This window comes from Medicago truncatula, chromosome 3, assembly GCF_003473485.1.
Source record: "Medicago truncatula cultivar Jemalong A17 chromosome 3, MtrunA17r5.0-ANR, whole genome shotgun sequence".
NCBI classification, from domain to species: Eukaryota; Viridiplantae; Streptophyta; class Magnoliopsida; order Fabales; family Fabaceae; genus Medicago; species Medicago truncatula.
In genome coordinates, this window is record NC_053044.1 from 39511716 (window position 1) to 39534061 (window position 22346).

A 22346-nucleotide genomic window follows, 5' to 3' on the forward strand; every position below is an offset into this window, starting at 1 on the left:
AACGTTATAATCTGGGTAAGGAGGTTATGATTAAGTGATTGCATCTTTGTTTTGATAGTCTCCTTAAAAGTGGTAAAGTAGCTTTGCAACATGCTTGTTTTGTTGATTCACAACGTCCACTATTAGCACCCTATTTACCCTAATTATCGAAGCATGATGTTATCAATAAATTTAACTCGTGACGATGTCCACGAAGATCCTTGTTGCTATTCCCAAAGCATAAATTGATGTGATTTGTATCTGCACGAGAGTGGCAAACTCAATCAATGAGATGAAAACATGTGCATAACTACTTATTTATCAACCCAAACTTTTCTAATGAGTATATGGTTGCCACTACCCAATATTCACGATGACTAGAGTTGTTTGGTAAAACATGAACATAGGGTGATTGAAAAAATATATGACATGGACAAACAATCATTAAATGCAATGAGATAACTTGATCCAACAATAATCACATGAGTCGCACTATAACACTCATGTGAGCACGTACATGCACAGACAACTTCGACGCAGGCTCACACACATGCATATATATATATATATATATATATATTTAGACATCCCATTCCATATATAATTTGCGCTTTCTCTCATCAATAAGATGATGAAACATCTCATACAATGTTTCGGTGAAACAATATTTTAAATTTATTAAAATTTTTAGCAACAATCAATACAACACCCAAACCACACAAACTTTTGACATTACTTATGTTTACTATGATACAATACAGCGACCTAACCTAACCATTATAAGTTGGATAATGAACAAGGGCACGGGCTAGAAATATACGATTTTACTTGTCCTTACTACTGTGAAATGAACTAAACATACATATATCGGTGAAACAAATGGTATCACTCGTTCTTACTACTATGATGACGACCTAACATTATCAATTGGACAATAAACAAGAGCCGATAAATAGAAGCTTATGAAATTACTCGTCCTTACTACCCTAACCTTATCGATCAAGTAACAAACTAATAAGGAAAACAAATATGAATATGAGTGAGTGCTGAAACGAGAACCCATGTGAATGTGAATCAATCTTAAATCACACCATACCCTAACAATCAGATGTACCAATCCTATGTACTACACTTTTAATCAATGGTGTGATCACCCTTTTTCTAAGAAACAAGGCCCACATATGAACACGAAATCACACAATTGCCCAAACCCCAAATAAAAGACCTTATTTCTTCTCTCTTCTCTCTCTCTCGAACCAGCTTCTGCTGATCTCATTCTTCATCACTCTCTCTCTTCTTTCTCTCTCTACAATTACCCGCGCAGGTTCCAATTTCACCATGACCGTCATGATGTCCGCTCCCATTGACGTACGTCTTCCCCTAACACTCACGGACGATTTTCTTTCCTACTTCACTTTCAGGGTTTTCGTTTCAATTTTTTTCTTCTTGATGTTTTTGATCTGAAATAGTAAATTTTTCATCGCAATTTTCCGTTTTCGTGTTTCAATTTTTAGGGCTTTGGTAATTGGTACTATGGTGGATCCAAACTAGGGTGTGAATTTCTGATTGATTTTTGTTTTGTTTTGTTTTGTTTGTGTAGCAGCAAGAGGATGAAGAAGTGCTCGTGCCACACGCTGATTTGCCCGAGAACAACAATCATCAGCCTATGGAAGGTAGTTATTGTTTTCTTCTTTTTTTGATCCATGTGAAAAATTTCCTTTTTCTTTAATCAAGAACTGTTTTTTACTGTTTTCTCAGCTTTTGTTTGATGTAATTAAATTGCTTCAAAAGATCCCATTCCCCCGTGTTACAACATAGTTTTTGGATTGTGAAGACATTTATGTGGAATCAGGGTTCGAGCCCGGGTCACCACATTTCATCTGCTTGTATGCGTGAATGCATTGGCCACCAGGCCAATATAGCAACAACAATAAACAACCAAGCCCTATCCCACTAAGTGGGGCCGGCTACATATCAAATTACGCTATAGTGTTTAATCATAGGCCATATTTTGATCCAATTCATTAATTTTTAAATCTTTCCTAATAGTTTTCCAGTAGCAAAATAAAAAAAGAATTGCTTGAAAAGTTGTTTATGTGTTATTGCTTGATTTTAAAAAATAATACAGAGAGGAGGGTGTTTGAGGTGTGCGAAAACTTGGCTTTAGAATTTTAATTTGCGGGTTTCATGGTATCACATTTTGAATGAAGAAAAATTCTTCAGTGAAGGTGCTTTTGGATCAATTTTAACACAAAATCAGCTTGTTGGTTAAGGTTTACAGAATAATCTTAAGTCCAAATTAATGTCCAGTTGTTGATTGCTTTGCATTTTGGAATTTGTCGAATTTCAACGTCTCTGTTGATTGTGCAATTAATTATATTGCCTGTCAGTTTAGTCATACTATATTGTAAGCTATTGGAGGGTGTAGTTAAGCAATGCCATACTACCCGCTTTATAGTCTTATGTTTTATGATAATTACAAACATGATGGGTAATTGTTCATTTTGTTTGTTGTGATGATCATTAGTTGTAGCTCAACCTGAAACTGCCAATACCGTGGAGAGCCAGCCTGTCCCGGATCCTCCACAAACCAGATTCACATGGAGAATTGACAATTTTACTAGGCTGAATACAAAAAAGCTCTATTCAGAAGTATTCGTTGTTGGTGCTTATAAATGGTATTTTTTTTTAGAGATTTAGTAAATTGGTTAGCAATTTTCTTTTTTAAATATGCTCTGATATGTTTACTCAATTTCACTGATTACCTCTTCTTAACTTTGTTGTATACTTGATAGGCGTGTGCTTATTTTCCCAAAAGGAAACAATGTGGACTATTTGTCCATGTATTTGGATGTCGCGGATTCAACTAGTTTGCCCTATGGTTGGAGTAGATATGCACAGTTTAGTTTGGCAATTGTTAATCAAATCCATAATAAGTTCACCGTGAGAAAAGGTAGCCCTATCAATTTGATCTTCACACTTGTTACGTAATGGCATTGACTTAGTCATAACAGTAAAACATTGCTGGAGTTAAAAGAAGAATTTTGCAAGATGTATATGTCATTATGTTGCAGTTATTGATGCAAGATCATTTGATACTCAAATAATCTATTATAATAAATCATCTGAAATCTTCACACACTAATTATTCTGCATTTCTTTTTTTATTTTCCGCATTTGGCCCTTGTGTTTGGAATTAATTATAGGTTCACAGCATCTTTGTTAACCGTTGGTTTCAACCGCTTGCACCATGTTTAGAAATTAGGTGGAAGATGAGATAATGAGTTTTATTATCTATTTCTGCCAATTGACCTTGTTAGTGTCACCCATATGAAATTTTAAGAAAGAAAGAGGAAGTGGAAATGTCCATTTTTTATTAAGCCCTGGATCTTGTTGCTTAATTTTACCTATGTTATGCAGACACACAACATCAATTTAATGCGCGAGAAAGTGATTGGGGTTTCACATCTTTCATGCCTCTTGGTGAATTGTATGATCCTAGTAGAGGGTATCTCGTGAATGATACTCTTATAATCGAAGCAGAGGTTCTTGTTCGTAAGATTGTTGATTACTGGAATTATGACTCAAAGAAGGAGACCGGCTATGTTGGGCTCAAGAATCAAGGAGCTACCTGTTATATGAATTCTCTACTTCAAACATTGTACCATATTCCTTATTTTAGGAAGGTAAGAACTGTTAGTCTTATTTTGTTTTGCCTGAAGTCCATTTGTCTGATTGAAAAGTGCTGAAGTTGATTCTTGGATATCACATCCAGGCTGTGTACCATATGCCAACAACTGAAAATGATATGCCCTCGGGAAGCATCCCTTTGGCTCTGCAAAGTTTATTCTACAAGCTCCAATATAGTGACACCAGCGTTGCAACAAAGGAGCTGACAAAATCTTTTGGATGGGATACATATGATTCTTTCATGCAGCATGATGTTCAAGAACTAAATCGGGTCCTCTGTGAAAAACTTGAAGACAAAATGAAGGTTTGAGAAAGTCCTTCGGTATTTTCGCTCATGCTCTTTATGATGAATGACAGTGTCAAATGTTTATGGTTTATTTTCTTCGTTGTTAGGGAACCGTTGTTGAGGGAACTATACAAAAGCTATTTGAAGGACACCATATGAACTACATAGAGTGCATCAATGTGGACTACAAATCAACTAGAAAGGAGTCATTTTATGGTACTTTCTTATGCAATGTAAATTCAAACATTTGTTTAGTCTTGCCTTGTCACAGCATACTAATTTAATTTTATGCATGCTAGACCTTCAGCTTGATGTCAAAGGCTGTCGCGATGTTTATGCTTCCTTTGATAAGTATGTTGAAGTTGAACGTCTTGAGGGGGATAACAAATATCACGCTGAACAATATGGTTTGCAGGTTAGTGGTAGTTGGTAAAAGCTGAAGTGGTTTATAACAAACTTCTAGTGTAATTTAGAGAAGTTAATGTCCCTGTAACACAGACGATTTCTGTTTTCTTGCATGTGTTTTTATTTTTGTTATGGAATCAGCCATCGGATGGCTTTCAATGCTATGACCGACTGGCTGTCAATTTTTTTGGGAATGCTAAAGAGTGCCCTCAGGGCATTGGTTAAGAAAGCAAAAATAGAAATATTATGTTGGGAAATGATGAAAAGTGGAGAATTTCACTTTTTAAAAGTTAAACAATTGTTATTTTCAATGCAAAACTACTATTTTTGGTTTCCTTAATAAGTACCCTAAGGGCACTTGTTAGCAAAACCCTTTTTTTTTTGTTGCCTTTTTAGAGTTATAATGAGTTGTATGATTTAATCTATTTAAAGTTAGCTCCCTGGCATCGAATGTTATTATATTACTCGGCAGGAATTTATTTGTGTAAATGTTTATTTCCTTTTAACAATATAATGTTATTTCTCTAAATCGCTTGTTGTATTTGTCAGAATGCCAACATCTAAGTTTTTGCATTTTTATTTAGTTTTGTTCAAAAACTAATGCACATATTACTGCTCCCATCGTTTCAGGATGCTAAGAAGGGTGTCCTATTTATTGATTTTCCTCCTGTTCTTCAGCTTCAGCTCAAAAGATTTGAATATGACTTTATGCGGGATACTATGGTTAAGGTTGGTAGTACTATCAATATATTATTTTGTTCGCTCTCTTGGTATTTGTTAGTCAGTATGCAAGGAAGTTAGTAGTGTATTTCTATTTAGAAATTTCACTACTCAGTGCACTGAAATTGAGTTCAATTGGCATAACTGTTAAATTTCACTACTCAGTGCACTGAAATTAAGTAAGATACATCTAGTGTTGCTCCAGCTCTGCTATAAAAGGCCTATGAAGAATTGACATGTAAATAGTCGTTGGGAAATAACTTGTATGGTTGGTGTTGATGGTATTACAAGACTTTTGCTTGCCCAGTGCTTGAGCGTTTTTGTTGGATCATTAAGTATAACATGCTAGTTAGACAGAAGGAATTTTTTTTGAAAGAGCGAGCGCAGGGATTTGCAGTTATTTATCACAAGTTTCTGTTGATTTTCTTTCATTTTTCATGGAGTGTTGGTGCTCCTTTTTAACTCATTCATGAGATATTAATTTTCTCTTTATGCCCTCACTATGTAGATTAATGACCGTTATGAGTTTCCCTCACAACTTGATCTTGATCGTGAGAATGGAAAATATCTATCACCTGATGCTGACAGGAGTGTCCGCAATCTTTACACACTTCACAGGTAATTAAATGTTAGTTTCTGCAGGATAGTTACAGATTGCATGCACTACTTTGATTGTGTGGGCATTACCTTTCTAATTTTATAGATACTTCAGCCCTTCATAATCGGTGCTATTTTGTGATTTTTTATTTGATGGTCGGTGTTTGGGGTACATAATTCTCGATTTTATCTTTGATTAATTCAATGCTTGATCTCATTTGCATTTACTGTACTAATTTTATAAGCTGTTATTGCTGTAAATGTTGGCAGAGTTTTTAGATTAGAATACAATGAACTGTGTGGCTGTACTAAACATTCTCATTAAGAAGTCCTTATGGCTTTATATGTTGGCTATGGTTTCTCCCCATGCACTTTTATCTGTTACAGTTGGTGCTTTTTATATCTGGAAGGAATAGTTTGTGTTATACATTAGTTCATCTTTTTATCACAACACGGTTGCATTTTATAGAAGATGTTCGTGAGCGTTATGAAGAACGTGCGGAAGTAACTTTGATATGCTTCCCCTTAAAGATATCATGCAGTATCATCAGAAGAAAAAATTGTTTAATTTTAAAGAAATACGAGAAGAAAGGAAACAAAAGATGATGGGGAAAAATGGTCCGTGGACATAGTTTGTAGGCTAGAATGAATATAATTTTTTGAATGTATGCTAGTTTGCACAAATCATTTTATAAGGTAAGAACTAACGATAGAGGAAGCATATCAAATCAAATAAAATCAAATAGGAGAAGATATTTTCTTTTTCATTTTTGACTAGAAGGTATTTTCTTAATCATAGTGAGAATTGGACAAATAATATTATAGTAAAGCTATTATTGATTGATTACTTCAACAAGAATATTAACAAAAACATTTTACCACTATGTTAGGTCAACTATATGGATCAAGTGGTGCATCGTGTTGTTAAACCTTAGGGGGGTGTATTGGATTGAGATTTTAAAAGACTATTTTGATAGAAAAAATCTTGAAGATTTTAAAAGACTTTGTTGGATTGTATTGATTTTGTGGGATTTTAAAAGACTTTTTTTCAAAGACTTTTTACAATCAAGATTCTTTGCAAGATTTTAATGGATTCATGATATAGATTTTAAAGGATTTTAATGGATTTTTAAGATTTTAAAAGGGTCAATAAATTTAAAGATACAATACAGACCAAAAAATCTCAAAAACAAAAGTACAGTTATAAATCAACCGAAAACAAAACATTGAATCAATGAGTGTAATATTTCTTCAAAAAAAAGACTATTAGATAATATACTACTAGCAGGTTGATTGATCTTAAAAATTCTGGACATATGATATCAAAATAAATAGACCTAAAAATAAGTTATGTTAGTTTATTGATTATAATAATTTGATTGAAAAATGCATGTTACAGGTAGAAAAATGCAAGTAGAAAAATTATTATAATACCAATGAACAAAAAGTTGTGATTTTTATAATAATTTGATATATAGGTAGATGGTAAATTAACCACAAGATTATACAGTACGTTCTTTTTTTTTAATGAACGTAAAAATTATGTTAAGAAAAGTGCAAGTTAGAGGCATGATGATTTCGACAATAATATATAATCTGCCATTGTTACAGTAGAACAGAAAAGAATTTGGAAGAAACGTAAAAAAAAAAAAAAAAAATGAATTTGGAAGAGTATTACAAAATCTCAAGGCTATGTGTGGGAGACAAAAAAGTCTCAAGGTTAGGTGTGAGATTGTTAATAGATACATTTTACACTAAACAATCTCACAAAATCCATTACTCACAACAATCCATTAAAATCCGTAGAGTTTTGAAAACTAGCAGACAATTTTTAAGTTATGCAAAATCTCAATTGAATACCACTGGATTTCATTGGACTCATTAAAAAATCTTGAAAATCCTAATTGAATACCACAAAAATGTTTTACATTCCTTAAAAATCTTGATTGAATACCACAAGACTTTTATAAAACAAAAAAGTCTTTTAAAATCCTTTGAAATCTCAATCCAATACACCCCCCTTAGTTTTCAGCAATATCTTCTCCTATTTAATTTTAAAGAAATACGAGAAGAAAGGAAACAAAAGATGAAGGGGAAAAATGGTCTGTGGACATAGTTTGCAGGCTAGAATGAATAGAATTTTTTGAATGTATGCTAGTTTGCACAAAGCGTTTTATAAGGTAAGAACTAACGATAGAGGAAGCTTCCATATCAAATCAAATAAAATCAAATCGGAGAAGATATTTTCTTTTTCATTTTGAGTAGAAGGTATTTTCTTAATCATAGTGAGAATTGGACAAATAATATTATAGTAAAGCTATTATTTGATTGATTACTTCAACAAGAATATTAACAAAAACATTTTACCACTATGTTAGGTCAACTATATGGATCAAGTGGTGCATCATGTTGTTAAACCTTAGTTTTCAGCAAGTCCATTTCCATGTAATCCATAGCAGCTGCTGTAGCAGCCCTAGGCGCTACACAACCCCACTACATTGCTGGTTTGAGCAGGGTTGCAGCGGTCAAATAGCTGCCGCCACAGTGAAGCCCATGCAAAATCCTGAATATGCCCTAAACTTATAGTTGTTCCCTGTGTTTATTGTGGAATTTTTGGTCATTTCACCCTAAAATTCTGAACGACACAAATTAGGGATCTCGTGTCTTTTCATTTCTGCTGCTCCTCCAAAACAGCTTTGTCTCCTCTCTTGCACCCTTAACAGCTTCGTATTCCCTCCTTACCTTGTGCGACTTTCTAGCGGTCCTTTCTGCGACTTTTCTATGACCATCCTCTAACAACAATCAGTAGGCAGTAAAACACAATGAGGAACCAAGCTGCCCCTGTAGCCATTCAATTTTGTATTTATTGCAAATGCACAGATTCTTAATTTCATGCGTTGGAGGCTAAAACTTATTTGCTTCATATATGTGATGATCCCTTGTGATCCATTTATTTGAGGGAAATGTTGTTTTGCATGGAAATCAGTTCATGAAGTTGTATGAGTTAATGTGATTGACTTTGACCAAATTCTTGTAGTTGGAGTATGCAGTTACATCAAATTACTTTTCTTTGATTATCCATGTATTATTTAGTGTGCATTCTTTTCTCTTTGTAGTCAACTTGGTAAAAATTTCTCATACTAAAATAGTAGCTTTGTTCTTTAATTAATGAAATGCATGGGAGTTATAAATTCGTATTTATCTATGTCGCTAAAGACCATCACTATGCAGTTAGTTTTATGCATATTTGGTCGTTGATGTTTTCTTTTGTAACAAATTTTAATTTATTTTTTTCTGCAGTGTTTTGGTTCACAGTGGGGGCGTGCATGGTGGGCATTATTATGCTTTTATCAGGCCAACTCTCTCTGAACAGTGGTACGTATAATAGTCTTAAGAGATCAGTACTGTTCACTGCTATTTAGTTGCTCTTTGTGAATACAGTTTGTTTAAAGATCCCAAGTCATGTTACAAGCATCTATTTATTTATATGCACAGCACAATCATTCAGCAGCTGCAATACCTATTATGTTTCGAGGCTACATAATGGCCTCGTGAAAGTTTCAGACTTAGATGTTAATAGTCATTCAGTGTTGAAATGAATCAGCAATTAGGATGGTTGTGTCTCTGATTGTCAAATAATGCTAAAATATCATCTAAAGGCTGTTATATTTTATGCTTATCAGTTGAATTTTTTTCCATGTGTTCTACGCTTCTACTGACATATCAAGTTGTAATAGGATATTAGTTGCATGAACCATATGGTAGGTAATATTTGAAATCAGACTGTTGTAGTGGTAGACAATTGCAAAGGACGCATCTGTTCCTTGGTATTTTTTTAATTAGATTAGTATAATTCCAATAATTTTTGTATTTGAACATGACTACCATGCAACATACTTGAAGGAGCTTTGTCTTCTACTGTTTTGGATTGCCTTTTTGGCTCTGTCTGTCCCTGCCTATCACTATATTTGATATGGGACTGTTATCAGGTACAAATTCGATGATGAGAGGGTGACGAAAGAAGACAATAAGCGGGCACTAGAGGAGCAATATGGTGGTGAGGAAGAGGTAATTGCTTTATTTCCATTGCCATCACATTTTATCCTTTTTACATCTTGTCTGCTATTGATTGATCCACTTGTGCTTCAACAGTTACCGCAAACAAATCCTGGGTTCAATAACCCACCATTTAAATTCACCAAATATTCAAATGCTTATATGCTGGTGTATATACGTGAAAGTGACAAGGACAAAATCATATGCAACGTGGATGAGAAAGACATTGCTGAACATTTAAGGGTAAGCATACATCTTATCTACTTTTAGTACTCAGAATGAAGCCAAGCTAAATAGAAACATGTTTTATGTTTGTCTTGTACTTGTAAGTCTAATATTCAAAACAATTCATGTGTTGTTTTACTAGAGAACTATTTACATCTTGGATTCTAAGTTTGCTTTCAAATGAGAAGTAAAGCATAATTTATAAACCTTGAGCCAAGATTAAGCCTAGTTCAATCTGCCGCTGCCCCATACTTTTTATTGTTGTGTTTCTTTCTTTACTTTATTATGAAGATCTGACATGACTTTTTGCAATGGACGATGCAGGAGAGGTTGAAGAAAGAACAAGAAGAAAAAGAGCACAAAAAGAAAGAAAAGGCTGAGGCGCATCTTTATACAATTATCAAGGTTCGTAGTTCCCGAGCTTGGTTTTTTGGGAATCAATTGAATTGAGCATTATGCCTTTTATATCAGAATTTACACAATCAAATTGCATTTTGTATTACTGATAGTATGATATTTTTTAGGTGGCACGGGATGAAGACATTGAAGGGCAGATGGGAAAGGATATCTACTTTGATCTTGTAGACCACGACAAAGTGAGAAGTTTCCGTGTACAAAAGCAGACACCTTTTAATGTTTTCAAGGTATCACCATCAATCATCCTTGTTCGCTTAATGGTCTGGTTTTGGTCATTATTTATTGGATAAATTGTCACAGAGGGCGGACTATTTTTTCACTGTAGTTCTTTAAAGCATTCAGTTATCAGAGAACTTTTATTTTTCCAACAATAATAAAATTTGAAACTTACATTTGTTTACTTGGAAGATAATGAAAATGTCTCACAAATGAATTTGATCCGACGTCTTTCATCGTAATAATTTACAAAGTTTATGATGAGATGTCTGCTGAGTTTATTTTAGTGCTTTTGTTTAAAAGCTATATTTTAAAGGTTTGATGTTAAAGTTTGTTGCATAATCTGTTATTTTCAGGAAGAGGTTGCAAAAGAGTTTGGTATACCAGTTCAATTTCAGCGCTTTTGGCTGTGGGCTAAGCGTCAAAACCATACTTATCGGCCTAATAGACCGCTGACACAAATTGAGGAAACACAAACTGTAAATTTTCTTGCTTCCTTGGAGATTCTCCTTATTGTGTTCTTTGCTCTCACTGCCTTTTTTCTGACAGTTGGGTTTCATGATTCAAGGGAAATATGATCTGTAAAATTATAAGCTTCTACTATGACATGGAAACACCTTTATGTTTTTTTTTACTATAGCTTCAAATCATCTAATGTCAGCCTTCTACTTACACGGTTGTCCTAGCTGCCTGATTTGTTAGATTCCATATATTGGGATGGATATATAGTCAACTCTTTGTGGGTTCTCTGTTGTCTTTTATTTATTATTCCATCTTTAGCTCACTGTTTTGTACTTCAAAATTAAAAAATGCAACTTGTTTAAGTATTTTCCATATCTTTTTGGGCCTTTGGTTTGTATTTCTTGTTCTGAGAGTGTTCCGATGTTGGCAGGTCGGACAATTGAGAGAAGTGTCAAACAAGGTTCATAATGCAGAACTGAAGTTGTTTTTGGAAGTGGAGAAGGGGATGGTAACATTTATTGTGGAAATTGTTTACTTTTTAATAGCAGAAAACATTATTATCCAAACACAATATTTTGAAAATCTGTATTTTTGTGTAGGATTTATGTCCCATTGCACCACCTGACAAGACAAAGGACGATATATTACTTTTCTTTAAGCTATATGATCCTGAAAAAGAGGAGCTTCGGTACTGAGTAATTTATTTGTTTTAACATATTGTGTGTGTAGAACCTGGATTGACACATGGTTTGTTTCCTTGTAATGGCAGCTATGTTGGAAGGCTCTTTGTGAAGTGTACTGGCAAGCCATCAGAAATCTTAACAAGGCTAAATGAAATGGCTGGTTATGTTCCTGAAGAAGATATTGTACTTTATGAGGTTGGTTTGTACGTTTTCCTTTAATTCAGTCATGATATATGTAGATTTAAAGCATTATTCGATTGCGTATGCTTGAAATTACAAAAATCCGATTTTCTATATCTAGTTTTGTGGGGTGCTATTCAAGCTTAGTAGGTCATTTCTTGTTTAATAGTAATCACTAGTGCGATAACTTCATTTCTTTAAGGAACTGCAAAATTCCCGATTAGAGCCTAATATTTCCTTTAACTATTCTTTGTCTCTTCCCGTTTTATGTTTTTCTGTTTTCAGAATCATGAAATCTTAAAGCTTTTTACTCGTCATTTTCCTAATTAACTTTAAAAGTATGTTTTCTATTATATGTTATGGATTTATCAGTTGGAACGTGACCGGCGTCAACTAGCTCCTTACCTCTTTTTAACCTTTGGCCACAGGTGCAGTATATATTTGTTAGTTCTAAGGATGAATTAAGTCCAATATAAAAACCTAATATGGTATCAGAGCCTTGCTGTTCAGGCCACCCACCAAATTCTTTACGCTCCAAGCTAGTAGTGCTGGGTGCAGGAGGATGTATAGGGAAATACCCCAAGCCCCACACTGAAAAGAGATATAGGCATGTGATGAGTTTATAAATAGAGACACTCTTACCTCACAAGCCAGTTTTGTAAAGGCTGAGTTAGGCCCAACCCGAATTCTAAGATGATATCATAGCCCATGGCCTATCCAAAATCCATCGGGCTACCTGCTATTGGGCCACTTGGGTTACGCTTCTTAGGTGTAAGGGGTGTGTGTTAGAATAAGACCTGAAAATGACTTTAAAAGTGGTAGACATTTCTCACTCTACAAGTAGGTTTTGTAAGGATAAGTTAGACACAACAAAAAATTCTAACAATATTTTCTACCAGTGTTGTTAAATAGCAGCTATGGTGGCGCTATAAATAACTCTATTGCATTGCAGAATTTGAACAAATCGCATTTGTTCCACAATACGTTATTTAGTACAAAATATTGTGAAATAGAGGCGGCTATATAGGCGCTATAGTACTGTTGCATAGCAAAATTTGAACAAACCACTATTTTCCGGGATTCGCAATTGACAACACTGTTTTCTACATTATGTTCTATTTATGTGTTTTAACCATTACATTTACTGCGATAGCTTTAGTGCATCATAGTAGATTGAGCGTGTCATGTTCCATAGTAAATTAGTTATCGGAGTGCATCTTTTGTTTATGATCCGAGAGACTTTGTTCCTAGGAGTTGCAGTATTAGTGAATTGACCGAGCCTTGTTTTGTGCAGGAGATTAAGTTTGAGCCAAATGTCATGTGCGAACCTATTGATAAGAAAGTAACATTTCGAGCAAGCCAGGTATGTTCATAATTGATGCTGAAAAGGGTATTTGATTCTGTTTTTGAAAAATATTCCTGGAAATCTTGATAATAGCATTAATGGGAATGATGATTGCTATGTCTGGTTGGTCCAAAACCTTTTGGATGGGGACTGACGCTTACTAATTGGTGTGGTCGGATTCCCAGTGATTAGCTTTGGTCAACTTCTGACAGAGGCAGAGCGTGGTAAAATTATGTTAACAAATGGCAGTTGCCATGGTTAGAGGGGTTTTGCCTGACATGAGAATCCAAATTCCCATGTAAAGATTCCCAGGATTGAAAAAATAATACATGAACCAAATTCTCCAACTGGGTTACTGTATCTTCTATTCACACATTGACTGTATTCTTTATTTGTAGCTGGAGGATGGAGATATTGTATGCTTTCAGAAAGCTCCCTTAGTAGATAATGAGGAACAAGTTCGCTATCCAGATGTGCCCTCATATTTAGAATATGTTCATAACCGCCAGGTATTTTCATTTTTTGGCTTTACTATATGCAGTTTATTTGGTTTTAGGTGATGTGGATATGAAACCTTCAAGGATTTTTACTCGGTACCTTTGCTCACTATCACTGAGCACAGGCTTGTGCATACCCGTATATACAAGCTATCTTGAAGTTCATTATGTTCATATTTTAAGAATTAACAGCTGACATCTCTTGTCAAAATCTGTTATACTCTTAGGTGGTTCATTTTCGATCATTGGACAGACCCAAGGAAGATGACTTCTCTTTGGAGATGTAAGCATCTTGAAATTTTGGAATAAAATTATTGTATTTCATACTATGGAATTATTTTACCAGATAGCTGGTGTAAGAATTCATATGCTATTATGCTTAACATTCCATCCTTATTCTTATTCTAGGTCAAGACTTTATACATATGATGATGTGGTGGAGAGAGTAGCTCAACAACTTGGCTTGGATGATCCATCCAAAATACGTCTTACCCCTCACAACTGCTACTCTCAACAACCGAAACCCCAGCCTATTAAGCACCGAGGGGTGGATCATTTGTCTGATATGCTAGTTCATTACAATCAGGTATTAATTGTTAAATACTTCTTAATATTTGTTCTTGAAAAATATGGCATCTTATTTTTTTCTTCATCATCAGACATCAGATATATTATACTATGAAGTGCTCGACATCCCTCTACCCGAATTACAAGGCTTGAAAACTCTGAAAGTTGCATTTCATCATGCCATCAAGGACGAGGTGAGTATGGTAACCTTAGTCTCTTCTATTTTCACCTATATTTTTCTCATTACCCCTTATTATATTTCTTTACATTGTTAAATCAGGTGGTTAGTCACACTATCAGACTCCCAAAGCAGAGCACTGTTGGAGATGTCCTTGATGATCTTAAAACCAAGGTGAACTTGTTAAGCTTTGATTCATTAACCGGTTACATTTCATGTGCAGACAATACTCTTGCACTATGGCTACAGGTCACTACTGCAAAAAACTAGTACGCATGGCTTCATCTGACTTATGAAGAAAAAAATAGTAGTCACTTAGGTGAAGCCATTTTTTGCATGTTTTGAGCAGCTGCGGCTTCGGTGTTGACCAAATTCTATTTTTTCAAATAAATTGTCAGCTGTTCCCCAACATTAGTTTTTCAAACGAAACTACAGAGTAATTCTGTATCATGCTCACTTTTTACTATTGTTGCTCAGGTGGAGTTATCTCATCCTGATGCTGAGCTAAGGTTGCTTGAAGTCTTCTATCACAAGATATACAAGGTATTTAGTTACCTCTTTGTTGATGATGACTCAATTTGTTATACTTTTTGTTATTGTTGCAAACAAAATTATCTGTAAATCATAGTTAAATTTACTAAAATGTATTCAATTATGATTCTTTAATTGTATACGTTTCTGTCTTTCTGGTTTGACTCTTAAGACAAAAAAATTATTATTATTATTATTATTATTATTATTATTTACACTTATCACTTCCTGCCAATCTGCCTGTGCAGGTGTTTCCATCCAATGAAAAGATTGAAAATATTAATGATCAATACTGGACATTGCGAGCAGAGGAGGTAGGAATCTCTTCCTATAAGTGGGGTTTGAAACCTTTAGAGTATGATGTATTTCTTCTTTTATTTGCTCTAATAGTAACACTGTCAGACTATTCTCTGGATATATATAATTAGATACTATTTTTAATTGTTTGATTTCTCTTGCAAAATAAATGGAAATCTTTTGTGGTTTTGTTCAAATTTCAGATTCCAGAAGAAGAGAAAAACATTGGTCCACAGGATCGTCTAATTCATGTGTACCATTTTACTAAAGACACTGCTCAAAATCAAATGGTAAATAGTTTTAATTGACTCCTTTTATTTGTATATTTTTTAATTTTTTTCATATCTCTGTTATTCATGCTGATATTAATTGTGTATTTTGTTTTTCCCCTAAACTTTGCAGCAAATTCAAAACTTCGGGGATCCCTTTTTCTTGGTTATACACGAAGGTGAAGCTCTATCTGAAATTAAAGTGCGAATACAGAAGAAACTTCAAGTTCCTGACGAAGAGTTTAGCAAGGTATCTCCTTACTTACCCTGGTTGTTATTTGTTACAGTTGTAGCTTTTGAAGTCATTTTATTTTGCCTGACGATTTCACTGAACAAAAATTGATATTATATTTGATTCCAATTTACCCAACGGTTTTATCATATTTCTTGTTTGGCCAGTGGAAGTTTGCTTTTCTATCACTTGGGCGTCCAGAGTACCTTCAGGATTCAGACATTGTATCCAGTCGTTTTCAGGTGCATTAATTGAAACTTAATTGTAATTATGTTTTTTCTGTTCCATGATATTCGTCACTAATTATGTGTTGAATATGTTTATTACTTATTTTGTATCGTTCTGATAGAGGCGAGATGTTTATGGTGCTTGGGAGCAATATCTTGGCTTGGAGCATACTGACAATGCTCCTAAAAGATCATATGCTGTCAACCAGGTTCGTGATATTTCTAGGGAGAGCTAGATTTCTAAGTACATAATTTGAGTCTTTTTGGATGTATTTTGTCCACTTTGCTAATTCGTTTTGAGGTTGGAAAACTTGCTTTGTTAAATCTATTCAAATACATGGCTTTTGTTTTCAGAATCGTCACACGTTTGAGAAGCCAGTAAAGATTTATAATTAGGAGATCACAAAATGAGTTACTGCATGGGATGAATTCGGCATTGTTCTACACCCTTGGGATTGTAAACAAGGCGAAGATAGCAAAAGGCTACTCTGTATAGGCAACTAATTAAATTAGCAACTCAGATGGTGTCTGCAGTCTTTTAGTTGTGTGGTATGTAATTCTTTCTGTCAATGGAGTAACATTAATATCAACACCTTCTGTATCTGCTGACCACGTCTCCTTGAACTTATTTATACTTCCATTTTCATATGGAGGTTTTTCAAATTGAGGTCATTAATCATTGTCATTGAACTGTATCAGTACATAAGATTTTTGGATTAGTGAGTGTATACAGGGTATAGTTGCTTGACTTTTGGTCATTTTATTTATTGCTTTTTGATTTTGTCTAGTTCCTAATGTTGATTTAAGTGAGGGCTGCATAATGATTGGTGTAGCAAAGAAAACTTTTATGTAATGTAAAAAAGATTTGCCAGCTTCCATAAATCTCTGGCCAACATAATCTTATTACCATTTCATATTTCCTACTGTTTTTCTCTCTCTCCCAGTTATGAATGAAATACGACATAAAAAAAAAAAAAGAGGTTTTTTTGTATAAAGCTCTAGTGTGCAAAAAAGTTAAAAGCCAATAGGTTTGGATAAAAAGGGGGAGTGGAATGAGCTCACATTTTTCTTTGCGTTGAATGTCAATGTTCATGATTTTTCTGCTCATTGACAAGAGAAATGATCAATCATGGTCTCGATACAAGTTTACAGAGAACATGTAGAAGCCAGATGGGATTACATTTATTGAGCAAAAAAAGAAGAATCTCACTTATAAGTGGTGGTAAACTGATGTTATTCAGCTCATGTAAATAAAACCCAGAAAAAGTGTCTGCATGATTATTACAGGCAAAATACAATTTGCGATCCAAATGAAAGCAACCGGGAATAGCTACGGGTTGACTTCCTGAACGACTTAATAGTTAATACCATTCTATAATCTATTTATTATGTGTGATAAAAATTTGTCAAAATATATATAATATAAAATTAAAGCCGTGGTGCAAGTTGTGGTTATAACATCTCTGCTGTTTTCAATTTAATTTCCAGTTTTGACTTCCAAATTTCATTCCATTTTTCCAAATGTAGTTTGAACAAACAATACATCTCCATCAAAACCAACTCAGCGTCAGCGACACTTTTACCAAGTAATTATATCATTGAACTGCACCACTACAATATAAAATGAGGAAGTCACTATGAGTTATAAATAATTTAACATATTCATAATGTTATGCACGCATAACGTTATAAAGAAATACAATAGATAATTTTTTCAGAAAACTAATAAATTAAATTTAATTGAAAAGGAAAATAAATCATAATAAAGAAGAAACAAAAAATTTGAAAGGGCATGAATGCAAATATTTTTAGTACATTTTTTAAGTAAATTTATGGACTAAACAAACCAAAAAAAAACATTCGAGAACCAATTTGACTATCTAAATATATATTTGAAGACTAAACTAACTAATAAAAGAGACACGTGGTGTGTTTGCAATTTCGATTCATCTAAAGACTGATGATACCACTTTATAAATTCATAAATTGAAATAGTTGTTTATCCCTTTTCCTTTTAACTTTAGTATTTGCAAACGGCTTAACATTTTAAGTCACTATGAGTTATAAATTGACCTTGTGTATGTAGAGTTTTTCCCTACATTGTAGTCCTACTTAATTGGGGGATTAGGTTTTACAGATGCGCACATATGATTCCTATTTGTATCAGAAAAGTTGAACCCGTTTAATTTGATGTACTCAACTCAAATCTTAGTATTTGAGAAATGTTTGTTGAAGAGTTCTGATTTTCAGAAACTCAATAACACAATTTAATCTCGATTCTAAAGCTTTTGCTTATTTCGAAATTCACATGCATATGAACTTATAACTTTAAAGTTTAAACCTTCCCAGCAAAAAAAAATACTTCTAAATTTAAACCATATTTATCACAAATGTATCAAAACATTGAAAAAACCGTTTACATACAACATAAAAATAGAAAACACTCATGATATTCAAGGTGACATAGTTACTAGTACTACCACTAAAAGAGGGTTTATAACATAATATCAAAGTTTTCAAAGTCTGCATAAAACTGAAATTGAAATCACATAAACTATATTTTCTTTTGCCATTTCCCTCACTATAAAAGATTATGAGGTAGATAACAAATATGACAACAACTTAAAACCTTGTCACTGAATAACTCCTTGGTCGACCTGACATTGTTTTTTTACTAGCCACCTTTGATTCTATTTTACCACGCATGTAAAATGGTGGCTGTTGAGGTAGTGGCAAATCAATTGAATCAATGTTGAAATACAAAGCAATTGTTGCCATAGTAGGCCTCTGATCTGGATTTTCTTGCACACATAGTAGACCAAGCTGTATGCACCGACTGACTTCTGTTTCTGAAAATGAGTATGTCAATGCAGGATCCAATAATTCCATTTGCTTATTTTCAGTCCATTTTTTCCATGCCTGCAATCAATTTGCCAAATATAGATGTTCAGTTACTGTTGACCAAAAATAAAAGATGTTAAGTTACTTGACTATTTTTTCTTAACCAATAAACAATCAATTTTGTCTCTGAACTAATATTTTGTCATTTTCGTCTAGTTAGTCCTTGTTAAGTATATTGACAAAATGTTAGGGACTAGCGAAACAAATGTGACAAAATGTTAAAGGCAAACATAGCAAATATGAAAATGCTGAAGAGAGTTTATTATTTTTCATTTACTTGAGGAACAAGTAAGAGAGGATTTCAATTCAGGGACGAAATTTGTGGTTTACTTTTTTCTTAACTATATGCAAGTCGTTAAAAGTAACCGAAAATTGTAATATAATAAGATACTCACATGGCTCACGAGGTCATCAATGGAGTTTACTCCATTATAATCAACGTTTCTTTTTCCACTAACAATCTCAAGCATTATGACTCCAAAGCTGAATACATCGGATTTAACAGAAAACTGGCCGAGCATTGCATATTCAGGAGACATGTAGCCACTAAAAATTAACAATAAACGGGGAAAAAGCTCATCATTGGTGAATATATAATCCAAAAACAAAAGTTCCATTTTGTTCAAGGAAATAGTTGTATCAATATCAATACTTACTATGTTCCAGCAATTATACTAGTGTTTCCTTGCATTTGATCAATGGCAACAATCCTTGCCAAGCCAAAATCTGATATCTTTGCATTCATTTTGTCATCCAACAAAATGTTGCTGGGTTTAAGATCACAGTGTATGATTTTTAGATGAGAATCCTCATGTAGATAAAGAATACCTCGTGCAATCCCTCTTATAATCTTGTAGCGTGCATGCCAAGTTAATTTTCTATGGTTCTCAGGACCTATAATGTTTGATTTGTCACAAATTCATTAATTTATAAAGCATTGAATTGAAAAGAAAAAGAAAAACATTTAAGTAAATAAGTATAGAAGGTTAAAAATTTCATACTGAATAGGTAATAATCAAGGCTTTTGTTGTGCATATATTCATAAATGAGTATCTTCTCATTCCTTTGAATGCAAAATCCTAACAATCTCACAAGATTTCTGTGTTGAAGCTTGGCTATTAACAATACCTCATTCTTAAATTCCACAGCTCCTTGACTCGAATTTCTTATGAGCCTCTTTACCGCTATTTCATATCCATTAGGAAACATTCCCTACATCACAAACATCATTACCAAATATTACATTGAACATTATAACAAGATTTCTTCACTGTGGTTTTAAACTAAATATTAGATTGATGATAACCTTGTAAACATCTCCAAAACCACCTTCTCCGATCTTGTTATCTTCAGAGAACTTGTTTGTTGCTAGTCGAATCATATCGAAATCAAATTGCAGAGAGTTCACTTCTGATGTAATCTCTTCCCCAACTATACCATAGAAGTATAAAATAAAAAAATTTGATTCAGTAACTGAAAGTTTACAACATTAAAATATATCACAAATGGAAATTCTTTTTAGTTCCACATTACAATTTTCTCTGTGGTACATGAGATTCTTCCTCGCTCTCCTACGTCTCAGATAATACACGAAAAAGAAACCCGCAACCGAGCAAATCATGACAGGAGCAAGAACGTGAAAAAATATTTTAAATGATTGTACTTCATTTTCCTCGCTTTTTACTGCAACACAGATTAGTGTTAACATCAATTTACTTGAAATAAATGAAACAACTATCTCATAGAGTGCAAAATGTTAAAAATTTAAACCTATTGGTTGTTCGAAATATGGATAAGGATCATATCTAACAACACAACTTGGATATAAAACACTTCCTCTAATCTTTCCTTTAGCACACGAGGTTTGCAGATAATTTATAGCATCATTTAAACACTTCATGCAATTATCATTAGAGAGATTTGGTATGCATTGAGCAAGGCCATACAAGAATTTGTCCTCAAAGAAAATTGCTCTCTTGAGAACAAATTTGATAGAATTTCCCGTTGAAGTTTTAATAGCTTGAGTTACAGGCTTCTTCAACAAAGAAATTGCTTGAGTTACAAGATCCAGCATCAAAGAATTTAGCATTTTGTTGAATCCTTTCAATGGACCTTCATAATCCATTGAGCCCTTCACACACCATGATGGAGATTCTTCCAAAGTGCCAAAGAAAGATCGATCAGAATAACGCACCAAGCATTCATCAGACCAAATTATAGCTTCTTTATTTAAGTTACACATTGAGGTAAGTATTTTGGTAGAGTTTTGAACACATTCTCCACAGTTACTTGTGTATCCTATACACATGAAGAGACCATAGATAGTGTCTTCTTTTTCATCGATTGTACTAATACTAGTGTTGTAGTAGCCATGGTTGAGTGCTTTGGATGAAAGTGTTGATAAGAGTGTGGTTAGATTGGTTTGGTAAATGCTTTTTGGACTAAACTTTTTTATGGTTGTGCAATTGTAATGGCTGAATGTTGATGCTGTTTCAGTTGGTGAAAAAATTATGCAGAACAGAAGAGTAATTGAGAACAGTTTTTGTTTCAGATTGTAAGCCATCATGCTTCAGAAAAGATTGTAAGCCATGATTAGATTAAAAAAAAAAAATTGTCTTGGTAATTAGAAGGTTAATATTAGAGCTTTTGATTAACTCTTGAAATTAAGCAAAGTTATATTAGCCATTTGGTGTCACTAATGGCCAGTTTATTCTTACTTTTAAATATTTTCTGCTAATGTGTTACCACTGGCCATTCATGTTTGTGATTAATCAGAATCTGTCCAATTTTTATTTTTATTTTTTATAAGGTTGGTATCATTGCAGTGATTGTGACATGTACTTCAACTAAAATATGAATTAATTATAATTCTGATTTTCTTTGGAACATTGATCGGTGCAACTAAGACATAATTAATTAGCCAATATGGTGTAACACAAGTGACATAACCTTAGGTCTCTTAATCATTTAGTTGTAGGTTCCATCTCTATTGGCGAATATGAAAAAATATATGTTAATTACAGAGACAAGTTTTTGAACAAGGTAAATACTAATATTTGTAAATAAAAAGTATTAAACACTAACGACAATTTTTAATTGGGCACAACCCCAGATAAAAAATGTTTGAGCGTCCACATACAAAAAAATAAAATAAAAAAGAAACGATATAATCACATCAATTAATTTATTTTTCTATTAATTTTTATTATTTGTATGTTCAAATATTTTTGATTTGAGATTGTGCCAAATAAATAGTAATAAAAACTGATAGCGTACATGGCTTCTCAAACATTTTTTATTGTTTGAGGCAAAAACTTCTCAAACATCTTAAAAAGATTCATATACATAAAACTTTTAAATGTGATGATTGGCGTAAATGTGAAAGA

The 22346-nt window shown here is 33.5% G+C and overlaps 2 protein-coding genes across 3 annotated transcripts; one reads left to right on the forward strand and one right to left on the reverse strand.

The window, feature by feature from the left end:
• The first annotated feature begins 1108 nt into the window (after positions 1-1108).
• LOC11443023 (ubiquitin carboxyl-terminal hydrolase 13) lies at positions 1109-16975 on the forward strand. Of its 2 annotated transcripts, none has more exons than XM_003601309.4 (32): positions 1109-1347; positions 1580-1652; positions 2507-2657; positions 2775-2932; positions 3400-3665; positions 3755-3973; positions 4063-4171; positions 4255-4370; positions 4991-5089; positions 5589-5698; positions 8978-9052; positions 9667-9745; positions 9830-9976; positions 10283-10363; positions 10483-10602; positions 10948-11070; positions 11484-11561; positions 11653-11741; positions 11823-11931; positions 13211-13279; positions 13660-13770; positions 13986-14041; positions 14167-14344; positions 14418-14519; positions 14606-14677; positions 14981-15046; positions 15283-15348; positions 15535-15621; positions 15734-15850; positions 16000-16074; positions 16182-16268; positions 16414-16975. In XM_003601309.4, the coding sequence occupies exons 1-32, from the start codon at positions 1318-1320 to the stop codon at positions 16453-16455; spliced, it is 3360 nt and encodes a 1119-aa protein (XP_003601357.2). In that variant the 5' UTR covers positions 1109-1317; the 3' UTR covers positions 16456-16975. The 2 variants fall into 2 exon arrangements, with proteins under 2 accessions (XP_003601357.2, XP_003601358.2); XM_003601310.4 differs by having other exon boundaries at positions 1583-1652.
• A 1453-nt stretch (positions 16976-18428) lies between these two features.
• On the reverse strand, positions 18429-21569 carry LOC11443024 (putative receptor-like protein kinase At4g00960). Its single transcript, XM_003601311.4, has 7 exons — positions 20731-21569; positions 20494-20643; positions 20267-20391; positions 19962-20172; positions 19617-19854; positions 19356-19506; positions 18429-18978 (listed from the first exon to the last, which is right to left on the reverse strand). The coding sequence occupies exons 1-7, from the start codon at positions 21524-21526 to the stop codon at positions 18682-18684; spliced, it is 1968 nt and encodes a 655-aa protein (XP_003601359.2). The 5' UTR covers positions 21527-21569; the 3' UTR covers positions 18429-18681.
• Between the last annotated feature and the right edge of the window lie 777 nt (positions 21570-22346).